Below are 27,121 nucleotides of genomic sequence, written 5' to 3'. Positions count from 1 at the left end.
TTACATTTCCACAATGGTCCCTTTATTACAGAAATACATTAACACAGAGACCTTACACACAGAAAGCAATTAAGATTCCCGCTGGCCTCCTACAGGACGGTGGTTTTTGGCCAGGTAGTCTGCAAACTCTTGGTATGGAGCCTTGGAGAGAGGCATGTCCTTCCAAAGATCAGGCGTCAGATATGCGTAAGTCTTTGCAATGGCTGCATAAGTTGCTTTGGCTAAAACAGAAGATGAGATTACATGTACTCAAGCAGTAGCAATACTATCAACACTTGCAATTAAAGCAAGCAAGCTACTGGTTCTCAAAAAGTGAGTCTGAACAAATTTTCCGTCCAAAATCCTTCACTTACATCTATATCCACAGGTTTATAAGTTCAATCCAGTAACTTCGCAAATGACAGACTATATTATTACTTCAAGCTAAATCATAAAATAATGCACTAATATATCGAGATAAGTAATAAAAATGAGTTTTAAGATAAAAAGAAATTAAACTTCAGATCATTATTGCAAATAATTTTCTACACAAAACACGTAAAATGTTTTGTTTTTTGTACACACTATTGTAGAATTTAACTTGTGTATTCACCTGGGGAACAAAACTCCATTTGCACAAAAATAGCTTAACACAATCTTCCAACAACACTAATGCAACTGAACAACTAATTAATTTTCTTACACATGCCACCATTTCCTGTTAACTGCAATGCATGATAATTCGGAACATAATATTTAAATGAAGAGATCCAATGCCAAGGATATTGAGGGCGGGAATATACAGTTTATTTTTGAAAATATATTATCTCCTGGCCTAGTTGCCTCCTAAGTAATGTCTTCTTAGTAACACTTGTGAGGTTCAGGCCTGTCTTCGGACAGTTGACTAAACAACAATATTACTTGAGCAAGGTATGCGTCCATTGTGGTTGAGGAAATGCTCTCTAAAGCTATTGCAGAGTGTTAAAAACTTGTGTTGTTCAATGGTTTAAATTAGAGAGTATAATATGAAGTAATGCAATTAAGTAGAATTATATTGCGTTATTACATTTCTCTAAATCCCTCACATTGTACTAGAGTATTTTTACATTAACAAACGAATACAACTTAATTTTCTTTCTTGATTACACAAATGTACAGTAAGAGAGGCTAAAAAAAACACTCAAAAAATTTTTAGGTACCAATAGTAGTGTAAGTCACGTGGAAGCTAGTTTTCTTGCCCTTTGGAGATGAAAGTGGAATCACTTTTATCTATATGAGCCAGAAAGACTTCTTGCCATATGTTATATACAGTGGAACTTCTGTATCTCGAATTTTCCGCCATCATATATAATTTGTGTAAAATTTATTCCGTAACGCAAAGATCTGATACTCTAAATTTTCAATATTTTGAAGGATATTTTATTCCCCAGCCATAAAACATTTACCTTTAACTCAAAGTTCGGGTGAAAATGTTCAATACTGTGCAATAAAACTAAAAGGATTAATTACCGTTACTTTAGTGAAACTTAACTAGACCTTACTGCTTTCCTTTCAATACAAACGTCCTCAAGAGATGAACAATATTATTGTTTCCATACTGTAAGCTGGGGACAGAACTTAACACCTGCCTAGTCTCCTCCAGGAATCCCATTTCTGTTTTAATACAGTTACCCGATAAAGGGTGGTCCTTCAGCTTGAGGGTTGGGCAAAGGGCTAACAACCCATCACCATAAGAAAAACAGCTTGTTACGAAACCACACAATAAGCCTCAGAATGGAACTGATTCTCTGGCACAACCACAGCAAATGAATAAGGTTATGAGATTTGGTACTTGGAACGTAACTAGTCTTTATAGAACAGGAGGGGTAACATAACATCAGTAAAATGGATTTGAGAGAGGTGGAATATGATGACAGAGACTGGATTAATCTTGCACAGGAGAGGGATTGATGGCAGACTTATGTGAGGGTGGCAATGAACCTCCGGGTTCCTTAAAAGCCGTAAGTAAGGTAGGAGTACAGTAACTGCAGTATACACAATGAAATCCACCAATGCAGGACATTAAGAATCCTCAACATTATTTTTTATTCTTTTAGAGCGATTTGTTTTCAAAATTATAGAGTTTAAGTTCGTCTGTGTTAAAAGATAAAATCGTAAGCCTGAAAAGCAAATATGCAGTCTATAGACTATCTTGAAGTTCCATTGTTCCAAAAATAGGCTACAATGGACCTAGGCTATGTAAGCTTTACTGTACAATGTGAAATCTTAAGGGGAGATATTGTAGAACTGTGGGTATGATATTAAGAAGTCATAGTCATAACATTTTAAGTAAAAAAAAAAATAATAATAATAAAAATAAAATAAAAAATGCACGAAAGCATTATTAATATGAAATTAATCGAAAATACAGTAGAACTTGGTTATAGCAACCTCGTTTTGTGCGACATCTCGCCTATAACGTCAAATATTCTGTGGTCCCAACTGATTTTCCATAAAGGCTGGTTCACAATAAACCGAGAATGGAAACAACGAGAACAAGAATGGAAATATTGTTAAAATAAATGTATTTAAATGTAAGCATTCAGAATAGTTAATTGTGAATGCTCACATTTAAATACATTTTAACAATATTTCTGTTCTCGTTCTTGTAGTCGTTTCCGTTCCAGGTGTATTGTGAACCAGCCTTAAGACATATGCTTTTCTACCTTGCTTATTACGACAAATGTATACCTGGCATATAATGTCGTTTTCAATCTCAGTTTGGAATACGATTTTCTAAGAACCAAAGTATTTAAGAAATATTGTGTTGAAATCTGCAACCCGGCAAATTCTTTACTGTGCCCTTCTGTCACAGATCTCTGGAATCCAGGCAGATTCCCCACCCCATTAAAACCCACCTGAATTCATACGATATTAACGGTACCTGCATACAGTCAGTTTCAACAGGAAGTTTTCACTTACTGCACACATTTTAACATAGTATGGCTACTAAAAGAAGTGAGTGATGCTTTAGAAGCAAACATGTTCTATGAAGCTAGGGGAGGGAGCAGTGAAATTGCAACTGAAATAATGAACATAAAACGTAATTTAGAAAATGTGTATTGGGCAAGTAGGAGACAACAGAGTAAAATGACTGATTACTTCACTCATAAGTAAAGAAGTTTGGTGAGTATTGAACTAACTGTTTTAATACAGAATATTTGTAATTATACGTGTATTTTATTATGTTCATAGTAGGATTAAAAGTGAACACAAAAATCTAAAATAAGCCCAATTAAGTTTGTTATTTTTCATTTTCCACCTCACTAGACTGATAATATGAACCTCTGTTACTATGACACTCGTTTATAACAACATAATTTTTAAGGTCCCTTGGATGTTGTTACCAAGTTCTACTATAAGTATGATAATTGGGCTTTTATTAAAAATTTTCTACATCTCGAATTTTCGATAACTCGAAGCATTATGCATTTCCCAAAGCACTTCAAGATATCGAAGTTCGACTGTATTTATAACTAGGACAAGAATTCACATGCAAATGCATATTCCCAAGTAACTCTACATATCTGACTCTTAACAGCCCCTACCCACCCTTTCTCTGTTTCACTTATCCCAGTGCCAAGTGTAGGTCAGCCTATACCAAATGGCCGAGGAATAAATTAATTGGTAGCTCTGTCATTTTTAAATATTTTTTAATAGTGATGACTTCTACCTCTAAGTATACAGAGATTCGTATTAGTTTACCTTTTTCTTTACTTTCATATAAAAATTTACCTCCGATTGAGGCTCTGGCTGATATGTACATCTATTATCAGGCAGTACATCTCACTTGATGTGTGTCAGAGGAAGAACAATTGTTTGAATACATATGAAGTCTGACTGGTGTAATATGTAGCTAGTCGGCAATGTACGCAATGGAGGGGAAAGGAACTGGCCATCCTACTCCATTATTTCCTGACTTAATTGCCTCATGAGTGATGCCTTATTGGTGTCATGAAGTTCAAACCTGTCTTTGGACAGTTGACTAAACAATAACTTATAAAAAGGCAGCCATTTTTGTATTATGGTGTTCGACATTTTTGACTCTTGCAGTAAATGCTGAGAAAAATGACAGAAAGATGGAAAAAGCATTATTATCTTCAACATATTCCAAGCTGTATTTTATGTCCTGTACCTTTTTCCCCTTTCTCTCTTTGTAACAACTGAAAGTTAATTTTCTTTTACCCATTTTCGGTAATATACCCTGATCTCTCACTAGCTCTCATCAATTTCACCAAACAATGAAAAACATTAAACTCAGAAGTAATTTTTCTTCTCGGCCAAGAATTTTGAAGTAAACTAAGACTTTTTACCTTCTCTTCTTTAGGAATGATAGCACACTTCTGTTTCAAGTTTTCAATTAGTTCTACATACTCTTCTGCCAAAGACTGCTGCTCATTTTCTTTGATGTCGGATATTTTCTCATTAAAATAAGTTTCTTGTACAAAAATTGAAGGACAGATTTGACCACTGCCAGAGAATTCCAGGGACTCGAAAATTTAATCATAATGTTGCTGACAACACTATCAGGTGTTACTTGACAGCGAAATCAGAAAAATTTGAATATCATTCTATCAGCAAGATTGTATCTCTTGAGTTTACTCCCACATTACACTGTTACATGCGTCTACAATAAACAGAGTGGATCACGAAAATTGAGGACATCACTTTAGAAAACAAGGATGTTTATGTGTTCTTTTATCACCCAGCATGTCCAAGAACCCCCTTCAAAAAGTCAGTTGCTGACAGAGAGTATCTACTTTGTAACTTTTAATAGTAACAGGCCACTGACATGTTATTTTCGACAAATTCAACGGCATAATCAACACATATTTTAAATGTTTTTGGTACTGGACTTTTTACATAAAATATCTTAATTAGTAAGTATGTCTGTATTTACATGATGATTTATTAAACTAATGTTTAATTATACATATATTACTACAGTATAAACCCATTTTTCATTAATTTATTCCAGTTTTAACTTTGGTGGCTATGGAATATCCAACTCCAATTTTTTTTACAGGTACCTCTCATTGAGTACTCTTTGTGAAATTTTATTAGGTCCCTCATCAGAGATATTAGGGCTCAAATTAAGAGACAACTGCAAAGTGAGTATTTTTAAACTGTTCTAATTAAAAAAAGGGGACGAGTAAAAGAACTCAAATATTTTTTGCTAAAGGTTTGAGTGTATAGCCATCTCTCACAAACTGACAACTCTGGTGTTTCATTCCTTCCCACTGCAAAAAACATTTAAAACTAATTTTTTTAATACGGTAATCAACTCTAGCCTTAACTATCAATAATTATCAGATAGAGAGAAAGGGTAAAAAGGTACAGGACATAAAATGTAGCTTGGAATGTGCTGAAAATAAGTGTTTTCCCCACCTCTGTATCATTTTTCTCAGTTGAGCTGTCACATTTACCGCAACTGTCAACAAAAGCCAAAAATGTCGAATATCGTAATACAGAAATGGCTGTCTTTTTATATGAAGGTAAAAACTAATACTAATTTCTGTCAGGTAGGGGTCATTACTACTAAAAAATAAAACACTCTTGGACCACTCTATTTGGATTTACCAATGCGTGATTTGTATGAGTGAATTCTTTTGTGGTGTATCTTGCCAAAATTATTGTAAATAGTAGAATCTGTAACAGAACACATTTCCTACCATAAGAGCCCACTTGGATCTTTTTTCTTTTAGTTGGTTATTTAACAATGCTGTATCAACTACTAGGTTATTTTAGCGTTGATGGGATTGGTATAACGAGATGATATGTGACAAGATGAGACTGAGGAATCACCATAGATTACCTGGCATTTGCCTTACGGTTGGGGAAAATCCCGGAAAAATGCCAACCCAGGTAATCAGCCCAAGTGGGAATCGAACCCGTGCCTCAGCGCAATTCTGGATCAACAGGCATGCACCTTAGCTGACTGAGCTATGCCGGTGACGACTTGGATCTTACAAACTCACGAATTTGTGCACTAAAATTATGTCCAGCAACCTCATTTGATGTTGAACTATCACTTTCAGCATTCAAAAATATCTTTGTAGATAACACACAAAATATACCAGTAAACTTAGAAAATTTGTTAGTTGTGTTCTGCAACCAGGAAAAGTAAGATAAACAAATTAAGTGTACATATTAAATATTAATAATCCGTGGCGCTACAGGCCGTGAAGGGCCTAGACCGACCAGCCGGTTGCTGGCCTCATGCCCACATGCTGAAGCAGAGGCGGACGATCATCCAACCAGAATGTAGGTATCGTGTGGTTAGCATGATGATCTCCCCAGCCGTTATAGCTGGTATTCGCAACCAGATTTCACTACCTATCGTAGCTCCCCAAGTGCATCATGATGCTGGGTGGTCACCGGTCCCATACACTGGCCGAAATTTCATGAGAAAATTTCTTCCCCCATGAGGACTCGAACCAGCACGCATTCCGTAACGCGTCCTAGGCGGGATGCCTTAGACCGCGATGCCATGGCGCGGGACACACATTAAATATTTCCTCTCTCTTTTTTATAGAGAGACTGAAGACTTACACTGCAGCCTGAGGCTTTATTGTGCACCATGAACTTAACCCAGGCTATGATATGGATGATATGTGAATTAATGATCGCAAAATGAGTTCAAGGTCCAATGTCAAAGGTTACCCAGCAATCCTGCTTCAATAGGTTGAAAAAAATCCTGGACAAAACCCCAACCAGGATTTAAATCTGGGCCTGCTCATTTCACGGTCAGATGTGCTGTTACTCATTACTCCACAGTGGCAGACTATATTGACATATTCACATTTTGTTTTTCATGAATAGAGTAAACCCTATAAAAAATTGGATTTTGCATGTTTTTACAGATTTCTTATTTTATTTTGCATATTTCAGTCTTCATTTGTTCATATAAATCCTGACCCTATTTATAACATACAAATCTAAACAGATGTCATGACTATAGCTGAATTTGAGCCAATGTTAAGCTTGTCAACAAGAATATAACTTCCTTTTGCGCATTTCAATCACTTAAATGTAAATTCAATATTGGTCTAAGTCATAATATGGAATCTCCAATTTCTTTCAAGCCAAAAAAAAATTTTACACTCACCAAAATTACCCAGAGTACCAGTGGAGCCCCGTGCAGACGTATAACAATCTTCAATACCCGCCATCTGTAGCAGCTTCTTGGGGACTGGAGCAGATACAATTCCTGTCCCGCGGGGGGCAGGAATCAGTCGTACTTGAACTGAACCACACTTGCCTGTTACCTGCAAAACAACTCATTCATGTCAGCCTTGTCAAGTAGAAGCTATGAGTTGTACTATGAATGGGACCAAATGGCATGTTACCTTGCAAGGGACAGTGTGAGGCTTGCCGATCTTGTTGCCCCAGTACCCTCGCCTCACAGGAACCACTGACAACTTTGCCAAGATTATAGCTCCACGAATTGCTGTAGCTACTTCCTTTGAGCATTTCACGCCCAATCCAATATGTCCATTGGAATCACCAATAGCTGCAATTATCAGAGAAATAACATATAGACTTGAGACAGGCTGGCTCCTAAGGCAAGATGGTGTCAACAACTGTGCTATACTCTATCCCAGAGCTTTTGGCAGTTATTATAACTAAAGTGGAAAAAACATGAAATTTCAACTATAATGTTCATCTTCTTGTTACACACAATGTGTAATGTTACACTAAAGTGCCAGTAATGTATGGTGTCTTACATACCAACAAATGCCTTGAACCTAGTCCTCTGGCCAGCTCGAGTCTGCTTTTGGACAGGCATAATCTTCAAAACTTCATCCTTAAGAAATGACCCAATGAAGAAATCAATGATCTCAAATTCCTGTAAAGTTAAACATACAAAGTTGAGAAGTGGACAGAAGAGTAATAATATTATCATTCAACTTAATTAAACTAGAAAAGATTCTAGCAAATTCAGAACCAATCAATCAGTACTTGTGTGTACTTATGCTTTGCAAAAGGCAAATATTCAATTTATAAATCCTTTAATCACAGTTTTACATGTCACAAAAACACTTTATATAAGACATTTTCTGTACTGAATGCACTGCAGCCTGAAGAGTGATGTGCTTGTCAGTGGAATTCGCAATAGTGAGAGGATTTGCCAGAGGATGACCTGAAATTCACCATATAGTTAGAGGAAATCTGGGAAAAACACAACCAAGTAATCAGCAGTGGCGTATATTGGTTAAAGGGTTTGGGCTACCGCTGATCCTTTATTACACAAAATATATCTAACAATTACTTTAATTTTAATTACTATGGTAAAACTAATAATACAAAATTATTACATTATGTTATATTATAAACTTTTTCTTTCGTAATTTCCTTGGGCTACCTCCGGTAGCCCCGGTAGCCCGCAAAATACGCCCCTGGTAATCAGTCCAACTAACATTACAGCTCATACTTCAGAAAAGTCTCCAATCTCGAATCCAACATGTTACTGTCTGAGCTATGTTAGTGGCTGTTACTTAAGACATGTCGATCACTGACTAAAGTAACTGTATTTGAGTAAATTTATTTGAAATAGGATTTCCTCTCATACAGAGGCAGGCAAAATGTAAGGAGCAATTGATGCAGCATGCATGACAATAACATGACAAGGTGAGGAGAACAAGAAAGAGTGAGACAGGCGAATTACAAGTCTGCAGTGGTGGATTGCTGTATACAAGGTCTGTGGAGGAAAAAAACGATCATCATGATACACTAACATTTAAAACAAACCCATATTTTGTCAAACAATATAATTTTTTTTTGCCAGAATTGAAGTGCAAATATTTTGCATTCTTCTCACTATACACTGAAACAAGAAACACATTATCACAATATGATGTGAAACCAAATGAAAAATCTATACAAACTAAATAATAAAGTAAACAAGAGAATATTTTGAATGACTTATCAGTTCAATCTAATGTTCTCTAATCCTATGAAGCATACTATCAAACTCTGGCTTTATTTCTGTAACATCTATTTTTAATTGTGCCAACACATGTTCATTAGACAAACGAGATCTATGCATATATTTTACTAGAGGTATTTTGTTTTTGTTCTTTCCTCTTTAATTCTTGTATAAGTGTAGTAAGTTCCATGCCTAAAAATAATTTTATTGAATTAATAACATAACTTTAAGATACTTGGAGAGAAAATAATTTATGTAATAACTTAAAGCAAACATTCTGGAAATAGTTACAATAAATAAACAGATATATATAATCGATCCATACACAATAAATTACTTAATAAAAGAAATACAAAACACCGATATTTACATACATATATAAATATGGCAATTAATATACAGTCGCGTTCATAACTGTTTTGACAATAATGTTTTTCAAAAGTGGTTTATTTACAGCATTGTTTTGCCTCTTGTACAAACTATAAACAGCACTATATATATATATATATATATATATATATATATATATATATATATATATAAACATAATAATAACACTCCTGGGACTATGTACTGTGTGTCAAAAAATAAAATTGAGAAATCGTGTTTTGACAATAACCTTTTGTACAAAAAAGAAAATTAAACGTGCTTTTTCTGAGCCTGCAACAAATATTTTGTTGCATAGCCCTGTTCTTGAATCACAGTGTTACATCTCGCAGGCATAAAAGTAATAAAGGTTGTGATTTTAGTAACATTCACCTATTTTTATTTTGGAGCAAGACAAAAAATTAAAAATTTGTTGTTCAGTGGTAGTAGCAATGACGACTGTGGTAGTACAAGATGAGTGGCAACTGGATTATTGGCCAATGTACTTCTGTGTGCTAGTTCTGGTGAGAGTGTTATTGGCAATTTATCACAAAATAATTTGCACATATAGTACCTTTGGGTATTAATAGTTCATTTAAAAAACTGGGGCCTATTATCCTCAAACCATTTACAACACACCATACTGCTAATTTCACTTCATGGAGGAGGTTGGATTTTTCAGAGCTCCAATGTCTGTTGTTTTGGGTGTTTACATAGAAATAAAAGTCTCATCCTATAACGGATATTAGAGTAAATTTCGCAATCATACACTCCATTTAAAATTGACACCTTGTTTACAGACTCCCAGGTGACAGATCTTGTAAAATTGCAAGTTTTAACTTTAATAGCTATGTAGCAATTTCAATAGAACTAATTATTCACAGTCCTGGATCAATGAACGATTTGGAACATTAACATCTGCAAATCTTTCCTGCTGTCTTCAAACTTCACAGAACAAACATTTATTATCATACACAAATACTCACTGTGCAATACTATATCTTTGTGCCATTTTAAACTAAAAAAAATTAGCCATGTAGATGCTTTACAGAAAGTGAGAATGGGTCTGCAAAGTATGCTAAGTTATTCACTGCCAATAGCAATTTTACCGCAATTCTGATCGGGAGATTAATTCCATTCTACATCCCAAGTCCACTATTACTAGTAACAGTAGTAGCAACAGTCATCATAGTGATGTCAGTATTGATAACACCAGTAGTACTATTACGTTTTCTTGAGCTATTGTGGGGTTTCAAGGATGTTTCGCTCTCCACACTAGTATGCCCTCTACAGCCTTTTCTAAGAATGTGAGCCCAAAACTAGATTGGCACTACCAGGGTGTCTACCGAAAATGTGAAATAGAAATTAGTTACTTTTTAGTTGCAACTTATTAATAATAATTACTCTTAAGCACAATGAAAAACAACCATATTTCAGGCATCTTATGATCTGTCATCAAACATGTTTCTTAAGTTCTCAGATCTTCATTTCAATGGCCGCACACCCAACTTGTTTCTCAGCAGGTTCTAGATTGATTAGACTCGCATATCAGGGTGATTCATGAAGATTGTGCAATACTCTAGAATGTGATTTCTGGTATCATTTTAATGAAAAAAGTTCATATAAACATGTCATATTTTTTAAACTGTGTTACGCCTTCCTGAATGTTAAACATAAATGTAGATATTATGAAGGTTTAAGCATTTTAATTATTAACAATGGTAGTGGGTGTATTGTAAATTCATTAAAGAACATTCACGTTATTACTCACCTGAAAAATCTATATTAAAGCCAGTTTTCAAAGACCCCCACCTTCTGCAGCAATACACGTAGCCACCCAAGTGTGAACTGTGCAAGTCGCATTCCCTAACTTCTGTTGTTCGCCGTGAATCTCCTCGGATGCTATTGTTAGACCATCGGATCTATGCCCCTTCAGCGCTGTCGTCGTTCTTGGAAAAGTTAACGCCTCTACTCACCCCATTCCACCCGTTTCTCTCCCACTACGTCAAACAGCAAGCCACGAACCTTGCTGAATAGGGATGTTGCCAAACTTCCATCAAACAGTGTCATGTCTCTTGAATATTGCTTATAATACTGTAAGGTTTATTATTACTTATTCATAATTTAATTTAAGTAGGTCTAATGACGCTGATTGACTTATGCAAAATGCTATTACTTGCTTAATAATATTTCTTTCACCACTCCGTGCTACAGTATTCATGTTGAGTTGACAACACCGGACTGCAAGTGCAAATAAACTGTCCCGCAAGAAGGCTCAAAATTGTGAGTAGTGGGGGAGAGAAAGAGAGAGGGATAGAAAAGAGAGAAATAGGAATACAGGGAGAGAAATGAATTGCCGAGGCTGAAAAGGAATTAAGGTTCAGTTTGCATATCTTATGGGGGCATAGATCCGATGGTCGGACTATAGGTGGATACACTGCACCAATTCTTCTCGCATGTTCACTCTCACACTGTACACAATGTCTTTAAACCATCCGCACAAACAACAGTCTAATGGAGTCAAATCAGGAGATCTTGCTGGCCAAGGAAAAGGACTGCCACGACCTATCCAATGTCCTGATCTCTCTTTTAAATAATTTATCACTTCCCGTGAAAAGTGAGGGGGTGCGCCATCATGCTGGAAATACATTAGTCCTTATGTATGCAATGGTATTTCCTCCAATAATGGAGGTAATTCCTCTCGCAAAAATTGCAAGTACATTTGGCTCATAAGACGACTTTGAAAATGTATGAACCAATTAAATTACTGTTAATCGGACCACACCACACACTGCAACTGAAGCGATGCTGGAAATTACGTAGCACAATCTCGTGGGGCTTTTCCTCCGACCAAACATGTGAATTATGCATATTGAAAACTCCATCGCGGGTGAACTGAGCTTCGTCACTAAACAAAATGAATCAATGCAATTCAAGATCACAATTTATCCATGCATTCATCTAGAATAGTCCTCTGGCTGAAGATGTTGAACTTGCTGTAAATGATAGGGGTACATTCCCTCACCATTCAATGTTCTCCACACCCCACTTTGAGAAACACCTAGTCATCTGGATATGCTCTTGGTACTTGTGTGTGGGCTTCGTTGTACCATATGAAGAATATTTTTGCGTTCTGCTTCATTTTTGGCAACCGCATGCTCATACGCCTTTGTAACACAGGGAACTAAACCACTATCCCTCAGTGACTCAAATGTGCGAATGAAAACATCACATGGTGGCATTCTATGATCCAGAAATTTTCTTTGATATTCATCCACAGAATTATTAGCATTCCCGTCACATAAGCCATAAACATAAATCATATCTGCATATTCAATATTGAAAAATGAAACAGCATTCTATACGCACTGAATGACAATGACCCACTACGACAGTGATCTTGCTGTGTGCCTGCCTCTATGTAAGCGATGCGAGTTATCTCTAACCCTGACCCCTGATGTCACGAGACTTTGTGTCGCCTATATCAGCTGTACTGTAACACTCATAGCACAGGTGACATCCAGAGAGAGACAAATTCACAAGATTGCATGTTACGATAGAAAGAAACGTGATTTTATCTAAAACTATTCAAAATCGGATATAGTATATACAAACGTTTTTCATCAGAATGATGTCAGAAATCACATCCTAGAGTATTGCACCATCTTCGACAATCACTCTAATCACCACAGTTGAGGCAGCAGCACCAAGATTAAATATGTAAAGCGGAACAACATGCATAATTTCGTTACCCAGAATCAGTCGAGTCTTTTAAAATCATTAGATTTCATTACTAATTGCTTAAATCAGTTACTTTTTGAGTACTTTCGTTACTAGTAGAACAATGAATTTACTTACATTCGTTTTATTCATTTACAACAGAGAACACAATCTAGTTTTACTTATAATAGATCTTTATAACTTCTGACAGTATATGGTATGGTTTATTGACATTTCTGGCTTTCAGTAGAGGCCGTTATAGGATCATATACACGTAAAATGCTCTCATATAATTATATATGATGAAACTATTTCTGGCATAAGTGCCAATGGTGTATGGGTGAAGTGGAGTGACTGATTTGATTTATTCCAGTGTAGGTCTAGTGACTGATTTATTCTGGTAATTTGTACTATTACTTATTATTTGTTTTGTGGGGAATTAGGGAGTAGGAAGGATAAACTGTTTATGTATGATGTATATTTCATTTTACACATACAGTATATACGTATATATACACTTTTTTATTAAGTTTTTTAAGTTTCCCTTTCTGGGCACAAGTGTCTGAGTGGTTATGGAGTCTTTCATGGGGCAAAGCTATTTTACTGACCTGTCTCACTGTTGCTGTCATGTGTTCTCTCAGACAGTAATTAAATTTCCAATATGTGGTCGTGGTTTGTTTGTGTGTATTTTAGTTTGGTAGTCAGGGCTGGTGGTAGTTGTAGAGGAATTTTTCCAGTGTTGTTTTGTTTTTGTGTTCGGTGGGTTTGCGAAGATGTATGAAGGTGAATCGGAAAGTAACGCACAATAATTATTTTCTACACTGGTATTGCAGCTGAGATGTTGACATTTCACCGAGATATAGTTTGAAGTTTTCACTACAGACACAATTTGTTTTGCATGTGCAGTTCCAGCGAGAGAAGCGTGAACTACACAACAAAGATGGCGCGCATGTTACTGTCGTCAACTTGTGAATAGCAGGGAAGTGTTGTGCGATTTTTGTGGTCTAAAGGACATAACCCAAGTGAAATTCAGAGGGACATGTGTGGCGTGTACAGGGAAGACTGTATGGACCATATTAACATCTCATCTCCAGATGTGCATTCTTCGCAGACAGCCTTGAGAACCTTTGTGATTCGCCATGTTCCAGGCGGCTGGTGACAGCTGCAACCCAGCAGAATGTCACAGGTATTAAGACGGCAATTCTGAACGACCAGCAAATCCAACTGTGAACCTTATCTCAGCAGTTCAACATTTCGTATGGTGCGGTGTACGATATCGTGCATGACACATTGAAATTTCATAAAGTTAGTGCTCGCTGGGTGCCCAAGAACGTGACAGACGACCACAAGGGCCAGCAAATGATGACATGCTTGGACCACTTGAGGCGTTATGTTGCAGAAGGGCATGACTTCCTAAAAGAAATTGTCACTGGTGATGAGTCCTGGGCATACCACTACACGCCCGAAACAAAGCAGACCACTATGGAGTGGGAAATATACCAAGTTGTATGGACATTTTTTGATCCTGCAGACCGTCCCCAACAACTGTGAAAAGGACGACACTTATACCTCTTACACCCTGTATATGCAAGGCATAACAAAAGCAACAAACCTAACCTAAGCTTTCACTGATTCTCGACCTTACGAAAACTCTGAATCTACCAAAAACATAAAGTTCAGTAGTTCATTTTGACAAGAATTCTTCTTTTCTGGGCTCTGAATTTTGGTTGGGTCATTGGGGGGGGGGGGGGGTTGAGTGAGGAAGATAGAGGGGGAGTATGCATAGGGATTGAACCAATGCTTTGCATAGGTGGATGAGGATTTCGGTTATACAGCCTGGTCAATTGACATCACTTTGGTAGATTATTGCTCTGGTGGCTGTTATTTTTCCTCTAGGTTTCTTTAGCTACTTTGGTCCAGGAGAGTTTGGAGGTGAGGGAATTCCTAGATATGTGAAATTTCGCCGGAGTTGAAGTTCAATGCGTGCTACTGTGACTGGGTTGTTCTGGAGGACCTGAATTCGGAGTTTTGGACAGACGATGCATTGCACACATTGTATTGTAACGGAAGTAAATAGTCAACAAATACCAATGGAGACTGTAGCAGACAGTTCCCTATTTATTCAGTCAAGAGATTATATGGAAGATGAAAGTCATAATGGAATGAGAATGGCATGGAAAACCAAAGTACTGTATTAGAAGGAAATCCACACTCTAACCTCTTAATCCAATATACATCTCATAGAAGCTGTTGTGGACAGAATTGGTAGGAAACTTTTGCTGATTATGATATAGTTCGCCATGGTAGTAGTAATGATGCACAGATATTAGGAAACTTTGGAAGTGGTTGACCAAATGAATTTCAATGTCCAGAGAAATTATTGTACACATGTGCAGACTTATGGAAGTTAGAGAAGAGTTGTATGTTAGGCAACATTGCTAAGCATGTGAATTAACAGATAAATTAGGACACATGCAGAATAAATGGATACAACGAAAATTCCATAAATGTTTTCATGTTATGTCCTTTTACGAGTATTACTGCTTGACCTGAAAACAAAACTTATGTCCCATCTCTTTTGGTTTGAGGAGACCAAGGCTGTATGTAGAACTGTTCACTTGCAAAGTATAATGTTACTCTATCTTTGAAATGCAAGAATGGAGTGATGGAACAATTTATAAATAAAATAGATCTTGCACCACTGTGTAAAAATGAAAATATATATAGTTTATTCAATGAGGAGCTGCTCAAGACAAGGATGCTGCTGTGTCCGAAATGTTATATCATCCTTCACATCATACCAAGATGGAAAAGCACATTCGAGAAATTTTTGTGCAAGAGAGAGTACAGAAGATTTTAACAATATGTATTTAAGAACATGTCTTGAAACACAAAGAGCTTCTTGCACAAGTGCTCTTGATAACGCACAGTACTGTGCACAAGTTTCCTTATGGCCATCACTACATTAGTGAGTACAGTAGCCGACTGGTTCAGTTCTGTGAAGTATGCACTATCTGTGGCAAGGGTATGCAACAATAGAGAGAGAAAATAGGCAGACCTGGCCATGCCGTTCAAATAGACAGAGACAAGATCAACAGGCGGCAGAAATTCTATTGCAGTTGTATAGTAAGAAATTTAATTCTTAGAATGATCAACATGATAACAAATATGAGAACAGCTATACATCATGAATAGAGCCAGGATTTCCATGCATTATCAAATCTTAAAACATACATGCATTCATGCACTATAATATGACAAAACATGCACAATGAAGTGGAAAAATGGTAAAAATATGCATTATCAAAATTGAGTTCAACATTGTTATATTTTTATTTTATTTTGAAACAATGTACTACAACTAGATCCGGTTTCTTCAACCTTTGTTAAATTATAAGTGTGTTATTCCATTTTGACTGCAAATTTAACAGTTGAAGCATTTCTTCAATTACTGTCACTAGCATTAACAGGCTGTTAAAACCCATGTTAATTTAACTGCCCAATTTCATGCAGTTAAATCATTTAACTCTGTTAGTAAAGAAAGTATTAAATATGGCTGGTGCGTTAGATGCTGAACTTTTATATCTTAATTACTTAGAAATTAGTTCCACAATTTCTTTTTGTTAGAATGTTTTCCATTTCACAACAGCAATATCAATACGCCGGCTGCTCCATGCTACTGTGATGCACACACGACAGAAAGAAGTATAAATCAAACCTGAGACAATAGAAAAACTTCTATCCTCTCTGGATCAAACAACAGAAACAAGCGAGAATTGCAATTGTCAGAGTTCAGAAAACAGAATTGAGCCTGTACTTGGTTGTAGGTTAGGATTAAACTCTAGAATCTCTGGTCTTAATAGAGAGTTAACAAACAGAATGTTAAAATGTGAAATATGAAGTAGAAGAAACACAATATTTTAACAGTAATTTATACTTTTAACTTACAGTTAATTAACACTATGTTAGATGCATTTTAACAAAGACTGAAGAAACCAGGCCCTAATCTCACAGGAGCTAGAGGCCTAGTAACACTTCATAATTCAACACAAAAGTAGCCTGGTTCTGAAAGAAAAGAATAGTGGTAGGGGAACTTATGCCCACTTTCACCGCTTCTCACATGGCAGCTCCTCTGTTTATTGTATGCTGTCTTTCTTTACTCACTGCCCCAGTGGCACAATCCCTTATATGTGATCAGGGCTAAAACAAACTTATGCCTACCAAAATTCAATGTGCATTCGATACTCACATTTCAAAAATTACACCTATTAACTAGCTCACTTCCGCCAAAATTAGCTGTGCATTCAACAACCCTCACGTGGTAGCAATTACACCAATAACAAATTTTAAATGACTGTACTTAGCATAATACAACACTCACTTGTGAAAATAACACTACTGGAGACCCAAACTCACCTCACTCGCTTCTTCATTTGCAGAGTTACTCCCTACTGAAATTAAGTAGATTAATTTTCCACCTTATCAGCTTGTGCTGTCGTGGATGTGTGGTCTAAATCGTTACTCATTACTCATAGTGTGTGTTCCGTAAGCAACTTCAATGGATCGGATCCCACCACAAGTGAAAAAATAAGAGAGGAAAAAAGAGTGTGATGATGATGATGAGAGAGAGAGACAGAACGTAGTTCTATTTTTGTGTCCTAGATGGTGTTTTCAGTTTCACTTTTCTCCGCTAGGTATCACTCTGCCCTAAACTCCTATTTTCTAGTGGAGGGATAGTGAGCGGAACTTTTCTGTTCTGTTCTTTTCAGATTTTCCCCAAAAGTATACTGAATTACAGTTTCCAATGATGGTGCTTCTGGCTTCTTTTCTTTCAATATTTTGCCCTCCAACCTGTAACAGGAGTTGAGGGGGTTGAAAATTTTAGTGTAACAAAGGGAGTCCAAAGACTATATGTCAGGTAGAATGCCACGAAACTATATTACACTAGTTTAGCCGAAACATTTTGTGGAGATGCAGTTGATCATATATGGAAGCTATAACAAAAGTCTAAACTAATCAAACCTAATCTGTCACACATCTGTATACGCACGTCTATAAGCAGAGTATGAAGGGAACTACATCAGCACTAGTTTAGCCCAAGCTACCTATGCAGCTAAACAATGAGCCAATGTGATAGTCTCCAGTTTACCAAAGTCATGACATAAGGTTTGTTTCTATACATTGCTAAACGAGTGCAGAACGCCCAGATTCACGTGAGCGAACTCCTCCATATTTATTATGAAAATTTTAATTAAAGTAGTTCACATTAGCAAGCACATTATTGGAAACTTGGTGAAACAAACCTTTACACAAAACTTTTTTCTCACTGTAACAGAACTTACGAAATGCAACTACATGGTCCACTTTCAAGGTTTGACCATGCTGACTTCAGTAATTTCCAAGGAATGCCGGACATTCTTCTTTCTCACATAGGACTAGGCATTAATCTTCACTAAAAGGTACGGTAGGCCTACACTACTTTAAAAAATACTGCAAATAGCCTATGTTACAACTCTTATCCAAATCTAGGCTAGACTAAACTAGTGTTTGTGAGATGAGAACAATCTTTCGTTGGATATAATAGATTCGTTCCAACAAGTCAGGAACCATCCGTAACTATCATGAGCATGTGCAGTACAGAAAAAGTGTTCCAACACACTCCAAACCAGTTCTGAACTGGAAACATGTAGGCCTACTGCAGTCAGACATTCCAACAAACTTTTGACACGGGTCCAGAATAGTCAGAAGTAGTCAGCGGACTGAGACATGTACTGATGAATGCATCTCTCACACATCCACATAGGCTTACCGACGTCTTCTGGATACTAAAGAAGACTATTCATATCAATGAGATTAAGATGAAAAGTGACAGTGCAGACGAATAATAAAATTAGAGATGTACTTAGTTTAAATTTTCGCCAAAAAGAAAGAGAATGAAAATTATTTCGGTATTGAAATAGTTAATTACAATTTCAACATGCAACTTTGATTAAAAGTATAATAAATAACGTATATAAGTTAATAAGAGAAAATTTTAGAACATGGATTGCACCTACCAAATTATGTCTTAAAATACTAAAAAGAGCAGATTTGTCTGCGTTTGTTGAATGCGCATCATATTTACGAAAAGGCACTTTTCAGTGCCAATAATTTATTTTGTGTGCACAAGGTTGGAATTTTGAAGTAAGAGGAAAAGGGTGCAATCTATGTTCTGGAGTTTATCCGTTAATAATAAAAAACTACTTTTAGATGACAGTCTCCCAGTAAACGACATCGAATTAGGGGAATTCTTGCCTTCCATATTTTTTGTTATCTTTTTATAGAATATTATCGAAAGTCTATTTTCTGCAATTTGAATTAGCTGCAAAACGATAATAATTAAGCAGCCCGTTCTTAGCAAAGATAATCACAGCTAAAGCATCTCTGGATTTAGTACAAAATGATCCGAAAAAGTGTTCCAACATCATCCAGTTCTGTTTCAATCCCGTAGCAGATACCCAACCAGCGCATGCACATAAGATGATCCATGGTTCATTCCAACAAGCGGTTCACGGATCAGTTCATGTACGGTTCCTGTACCATCTTATGCGCATGCACTAGTTGAGCATCTGCTATGGGATTGAAACTGGACTGGACGCTGTTGGAACGCTTTCACGGACCGTTATGTACTAAATCCAGAGATGCTGTAACTGTGATCATCTTTGCTAAGAACGAGATGCTTAATTATTATCGTTTCGCAGCCAATTCTATTTGCAGAAAATAGAATTTCGATAATTTTTTATAAAAAGATGACAAAAAAATATGGGAGGCAAGAATTCCGCTAATTCAATGTCGTGTACCGGGGGACTCTCATCTAAAAATAGTTCTTTTCTTTAATTATTAATTTATGTACGTTATTTATTATACTTTTAAGCAATGTTGCATGTTGAAATTGTAATTAACTACCTATTTCAATACGCAAATAATTTTAATTATCTTTCTTTTTGGCGAAAAATTAAATTAAATCTCTAGTTTTATTATTCGTCTGCACTGTCACTTTTCATCTTAACCCCACTGAGTGAACAGTCAATCATGTTTTCTTCAGTATCCAGGAAACATTGGTGAGCTTATGCGCATGCGTGTCTTGCTTAGTCTACTCATCAGGTTCGTTCCAACAAGCGCTTCATGGATCAGTTCATGTACGGTTCCTGTACCATCTTATGCGCATGCGCTAATTGAGCATCTGCTATGGGATTGAAACTGGACTGGACGCTGCTGGAACGCTTTCGCGGATCGTTATGTACTAAATCCAGAGATGCTATAACTGTGATCATCTTTGCTAAGAACGGGATGCTTAATATTATCGTTTCGCAGTTAATTCTAATTGCAGAAAATAGAATTTCGATCATTTTCTATAAAAAGATGACAAAAAATATGGAAGGCAAGAATTCCGCTAATTCAATGTCGTGTATTGGGGGATTCTCATCTAAAAATAAATCTTTTTTTAAATTATTATTTATTATACTTTTAATCAAAGCTGCATGTTGAAATAATTGTAATTAACTACTTCAATACCCAAATAATTTCCATTCCCTTTTTGGCGAAAATTTAAATTAAATCTCAAGTTTTATTATTCGTCTGCACTGTCACTTTTCATCATAACCTCACTGATGTGAACAGTAGATCATGTCTTTCTTCAGTATCCAGGAGACGTTGGTAAGCTTGTGCATGCACATCTCGTGTACTCTTCCGTACATGCCTCAATCCACGGACTACTTCTGACCGTTCCGAACCCATATCAAATTTGTTTGAATGCCCGACTGCAGTATATGTTTCCGGTTCAGGACTGGTTCGTATTGTGTTGGAACGCTTTTTCTGTACTGCGCAGCATGCTCACGATAGTTACGGACGGTTCCTGGAACGAACCTATAAGTACATGCCTCAATCCGCTACTTCTGACCGTTTCGGACCCGTGTCAAAAGTTTGTTGGAATGCCCGACTGCAGTACACGTTTCCGATTCAGAACTGGTTTGGAGTGTGTTAGAACGCTTTTTCTGTACTGCGCATGCTCACGATAATTACGGCCGGTTCTTGACTGTTGTTGGAACAAACCTATGAACTGATACATGAACCACTTGTTGGAACTAACCTAATACTGGCTGAAACTCTGGACTGGAACCACTATGGTTACCTAAGAAAGTACGTACGGTCTGCAGAGTAGTACTAAAGGCTACCTGTAACATACACTACCTTAATTGGCAACGAAAAGAGATAAATCTCTTCCAGAGTTCGAATCTTTCCGTCTCTGACTAGACGTCCCAATTTGGTTATTGGGATCCATTCTTTCTCAGCTTCCTTTCCACGGCCCCTTCCACGTCCACGTCCACGACCGCGTCCTCTCTGCCCACCACGACCACCTCGAGATCCAAAGCCGCCTCGAAATGCACCTCGTCCACCGGCTGGAGCAGCGTCCGCCATTTTCTAATTTTAAATACATTTCTTGTAAGGTACATAAAAGACAATGACACAATCAGTGGTGATATTCGGTCAGTTCGCACCGGTTCGGACTAACCGGTTGTTAAATTATTTCTAGGTAATATTTGCAATTACCATGAACATATACCTACCTACCGTATATGTTTAACACAGGTACACATGAGAAAACTGCTTGCTAAACTTTTTGAATATCACCACTGCTTACAATACTTCTACATTTACCCAGTAATTGAAATGGTGGTGCATATGAATATTTGTGGGCATATTTAGCAACATCTTCCCTCATACATTATACATTGCAACATCTGCACGCAAAATACAAAATATTCTAATCAACATAATTTCTAAAAAATTATACATACACACAAATTATATTCAGCTACATATAAGCTTAAGATCCAATTATACAACACAATGTACTCAGTCCGTAATTTTCTTTACTTAAATCTGAAAGAGTAAATTTAAGAGAATTACTTACACGTGGTTATTCCAATTAGATAGAAACGTTAAGAAAGATTTCGGACGATAGATGGCAGTTGTGTTCAGAAGTCACAATGCTAGTCAAACAGTCCTATTTAAAGTGCACAGAACAAAATAAGACATTATTCTGGCATACTGTATATTAAAATAATTTCTTGCTATTATATAATATTTAATAATACTGTCCAGCAAAAGTGCCACTGTTGCATTTATTTAGTAACGTTTGCCGCCGAAATGATCTTTTCTAAGGCATTGTATAGGTTTTTGTTGTTGCTTGGGATGTGACAAACGGTTATTTTTTGTAACTGTTATACCTGTCAGCGTCACTTTCGATTAACGGTTACAAGTAACGTATATTTATCCATGGATATCGTTTTATCCTCTCAGATAAAGTCCGAAATTTAATTGCTGTTTCTTAAAAACTTGAATCACAGTCGCGAAGCTCAATACGCAGTAAATATGCAAACATTAGGTAGTTGCTCACCACTAGGATCGCTAATATCGCTTCATTACAGCCAAAGCAAAATAGTAACCGTCACAGTCTACTATATACAGTCGCGATGCGCAATATGTAGTAAAAATGCAAACATTGGGTAGTTGCCCACCACTAGGATCGCTACTATCGCCTCATCATCGCAGATCTCTCTCCTAGCAGACGACAAAATATGTTACGCTTTCGTTGTCATGTTCTTTTGGAAAAATTAACACCTTCCTTCCATTATTGAAATATTAAATGCATAAAGTTAATTTATTATTTTAATGAAGTATATTAAATTCCACCATAAACTCGAAGATACCTGCAAGAAATAAGTTAATATAATTTTGTTTGTGCAAAACGAACTGAAATTTACAATAATAGCTTCACTCATTCAAGATTATAACGATAATGAACTATGAAACCAATAAATATTAATTTTCATTTCCCTTTACAACAATAATAATGGAAATATGAATTAATGGAGTAACTTACGTCTACCGGTACTTGTAGTGTAGGCTTACGTAGTTAACAAAGTGGGATGAGGTTAAGCAATAATAATCACACCAGAATTGGAAATAAAACGTGATCAATAAATTTTATTGTAACAGACTTTTTCTACTTCTCTAGTAAAGAAACAAATAAAAATAACAACAAAATTAACAGCTATAATTAAAAACATATGCTTTGAAGAAAAAAGTAGGCCTAAGCAATAATAATCCCACCAGAATTTAAAATAAAACGTGATCAATAAATTTCATTAAAACAAACTTAATTTTTCTACATCTTTAGTAAAATAACACATAAAAATAATAACAAAATTAATAGCTACAATTAAAAATATATCCTCTGAAAAAAAAGTAGACCTAACCTTTATTTCTCTGGAAATTTAGCAGCCTAAGTGACAGAACTTTAACCGGTATCTAATGTCCTTTCGGTTAGATTGAAACATTTCATTGTGAAATTTAAGGATATAATGTATTCTAATAGTCACAAAGAACTTCAAAATTAAGAGTTTTGTTTCTGCACAGCATTCTTGTGGAAACCCAGGTACCTTTCTGAATCTTTCGGAAATCGGAAAAAGGATAACTCTGGCCTCTTTCTCTTACTGTTGCTACAATTTATAGCACTACAAACGTCTCCTCCTTGTCCCATATTATTATTCCAATTATTATATTTTAGCCATTAACATTTTCATTACAACCAATAACGAACATTTCACAAGCATTAATGTGAAATACGCAACGAGCTAGCACTCGATAGAAATACGACACAGTCCAAAGTCGACCATGGACAGTCTATTGTTTCTAGTTGCTAACCGCTTGGAGCGCTTTATCACGAGATTTGCAAAAAAAACACCTCAAGCTTCGCGACTGTATATAGTAGACTGTGGTACCGTCACAGCACCCTCAAAACTCAAAAACTTCGTGACTGTATATAGTAGACTGTGCTAGAATATCGAAAGAACAGGTTTAGTTGGAAAACGAATATGGCGACATGGTTTCAGCCACATTTCTCACATTTGTGATTGATGTCAATGTAGTTATGAAAGGCCTCAATATGTCACATATTTACTGATTTCTTTATGTTTTTGCTGCTGTTATAGTTACATTTGAAAGTTAAAATACTTATTTATTTGTGGTGCTATTAGTGTAATGAAGTGTTTGTGATTTCAGACTAAATTCACGTCTTCGTGTAGTGACATCGTCTTCTATACATACACAGACCATAACAACTGCACCTAATGTACACATTGCAAATTTTTACTTCATTTTTAATTGAATACTAAAACAATAATCTTCTAATACTGGAACATTGTGAGATGTAACACACTAATATCTACCTATGAAATTGTTATGAACAAGAATTTTCAGATTGGTGGCATAAATTTTCATCTTCAACATAATGAATTTGATATCAAGAGATTTATTTATTTAGTTATTTATTTATTTTTCATAGTTTACCCAACAACAATAAGGGTAAACTACTTACAAATAACAAAAAGGTAGCAATTAAAAAAATAAAAGCTTATACAAATTAATCTAAACTAAATTGCATATAGATTGGGCTTTTTGTACTATGGCAGATATAAATGTACTTCTAAAACTAAAAATATCACAATTGTTAAAATACTTATTATAATAGTAACAACTTCTATATATGGTATTGTTTGTACTGTAATTTGTCCGGGGATACCTTAAAAAATGTTTTATTAATTCTATTACTATAATTAGGAACTTCAAATTCGACTAGAGTGATTCATTGATTACAATTACATTCATTTACAATTGAATGAAGGAACATGACGTCGTAAATAACCTTACGTAATTTTAAAGTATTATAATTGTACACTTTCATAAGCATAGTATATGGAACATAATTTTCATGTAGTGGATATTTGCCATTTTGTCTATAATAAAGTAACCTAAGATTTTTTTTTTATATTTTCAATTAATGTATTGTAAATTTATTCCAACTCAACAATGTAACTTTTATTATTTCAACAGTAATAATCACTTTCTACAATTTAATTCTACTCCCGTCAACAATGGGATTTGCACTCCACACGACAATGACAATTTACTTGGATTATTGAGAACAACAATGAACTGTTAATTTTAACTAATGTTCACAAAGCACTATTTACAAATCAGAACTGTCGGTTCTCAGTTCACAGTTCGTTTGCCTTGGCTAGTTCTTCTAGCTCAGTCACTCGAGTTCACAGTATCTCGAACCCCAGACCTTCAGACACAATCCGCTGAACTTCGAACTCAGCACTATCGAATAATCTGGATTTCTCTCCTCTCTGCCGCGGTCGCTCTCTCCCCTCTCTACGCCAGGAATGAATTGAATTAACAGTCCACGCACAAACAATTATATTATTTCAAACCATGATACGTGATCAGGGCCATGATTCAGTTGTAAGGAGCAGAAAGAATTACGTTTATTCCCAGCTTCTGAAACTTGTAGATTAACTGCGTGAGAAATTCTTCTAGGATTCTAAAGTAAAATTAATAAGAACCATATACACTTACTGTACGGCATAAAAATATAAAATAAATTACGCAAAACCCGTTTTCTGATGTGTTATCATATGTCGTGTGCACACTTTTAACTTGCCTGCCGCTAGAGGACTACTGTCGCGCCAGCTGTCAAATGTTGGCATATTTTATACGTATGAGTTGCGCGACTGTATATATTAGACTGTGTTGCAACTCAGTCAAAGAGGTCGTAAGACATCTAGTAATCCCGAAAGAACATCAAAATGTGATCGACAAAAACGCAAAGAACGTTATGAATATCAAAAGACGCAATTTCTTTTCTACAACCAACGACGGAAAGCTGTGAGAAATGTATTGAATGATAAACACGAGATATGTGAAATTAACACAAATACAATCTATGATCATTTCTCTTCTTTGCTGTCTATGCCTAACAACCATCTGCGCCATGAATATCCTTGCCCCACAGAAACCGAGCAAGTGTTATCTGAAGAACTAGAGAACACTGTAATAACCAAACAAGAAGTAAGTTAATTGATGCTATCAGAGGAATAGCTGTTGATACTGCTCCCTGTCCCGATAGAGTACTTGTCCGTACACTTAAAGATGATTCTTGTTACGATAGTATTGCTCGCATTGCGACATTCATGCTGTCCCAAACTATAGTCCCAAAATTCCTTCAATGTGCAAGAACAGTACTAATTTTTAAAGGCGGTGATAAGTCAGATCCAAATAATTGGAGACCAATAACGATCTGATCAGTTTTAAGAAGAGCCCTAGAGCGAATACTGGATAGACGATTACGATCTTTTGTTAATTTCTCAGAACATCAGAGAGGATTCACAAATTCTTCTGGCTGTCTTATAAATATTTCTATACTGGAATCCATTCTCTCCTCAGCAAAACGTAAAAAAAAAAAAGATCTTGTCTTAGTATTTCTTGATATAAGCACGGTCTTCGATAGCACTGGCCATAGTCATCTGGAGAAACATTGTCTTCCCTAAACATACCTTCCAAATTATCTAACCTCATCATTATCTTGCAAAATGGAAATTCCACAAAAATCGAGACTAATCACCAAACGACGAAGCCTGTCATTATCAGAAAAGAGTTTTACAAGATTCGCCCCTCTCTCCTTCATTGTATAATTTATATATAGATCATATCTTGAGAGATTTGTCATCTAATGAGAATTTATAAGAGTTTGGATATTCTTTAATGCCTGACCTCCCAAATATAAATATAATGGCATTCGCTGACGACATTATCATTTTGGGTAAAGATGTAGACAGTGCTAAAAATCTCACTAGCCAGGCTATTTCCAAGTTTGGAGAAATTGAATTACAAATTAGTCTAAGCAAATCCAAAGTCTTGTCTATTAAAAATGGAGCTCTTGAATATAGAGCTTTAACTTTAACTTCGGGTCAATCGATACCATCCATAACTCCAGAAGCAACCATTAAATATCTTGGTGTCAATTACAGTTCTACAATGGTTTTCGATCCTAGAGCAACAATGGACAAACTCAAACAAAAGCTGGAAGCCATAGCAACATCATCTCTCTTACAGTCATACCAAAAGTTTCTCGTCATATCCACCTTTATGTCCTTCACTTATTTACACCTTTCAAACGACTCCGATGAAGAGAATTCCTTC

General features: G+C 36.0%; 1 protein-coding gene across 1 annotated transcript; it reads right to left on the bottom strand.

Moving 5' to 3' along the window:
* Positions 1–22,249, bottom strand: RpS2 (ribosomal protein S2). The gene is made up of 6 exons (XM_069828615.1): positions 21,987–22,249; positions 21,263–21,493; positions 7,750–7,867; positions 7,368–7,531; positions 7,127–7,286; positions 1–221 (listed from the first exon to the last, which is right to left on the bottom strand). The coding sequence occupies exons 2-6, from the start codon at positions 21,488–21,490 to the stop codon at positions 70–72; spliced, it is 822 nt and encodes a 273-aa protein (XP_069684716.1). The 5' UTR covers positions 21,491–21,493; positions 21,987–22,249; the 3' UTR covers positions 1–69.
* Between the last annotated feature and the right edge of the window lie 4,872 nt (positions 22,250–27,121).

The sequence above is a fragment of the Periplaneta americana genome, chromosome 6 (genome assembly GCF_040183065.1).
Source record: "Periplaneta americana isolate PAMFEO1 chromosome 6, P.americana_PAMFEO1_priV1, whole genome shotgun sequence".
NCBI lineage: Eukaryota > Metazoa > Arthropoda > Insecta > Blattodea > Blattidae > Periplaneta > Periplaneta americana.
The sequence above is the reverse complement of the archived record's forward strand: the minus strand, read 5'-3'. Positions and strand labels throughout refer to the sequence as shown.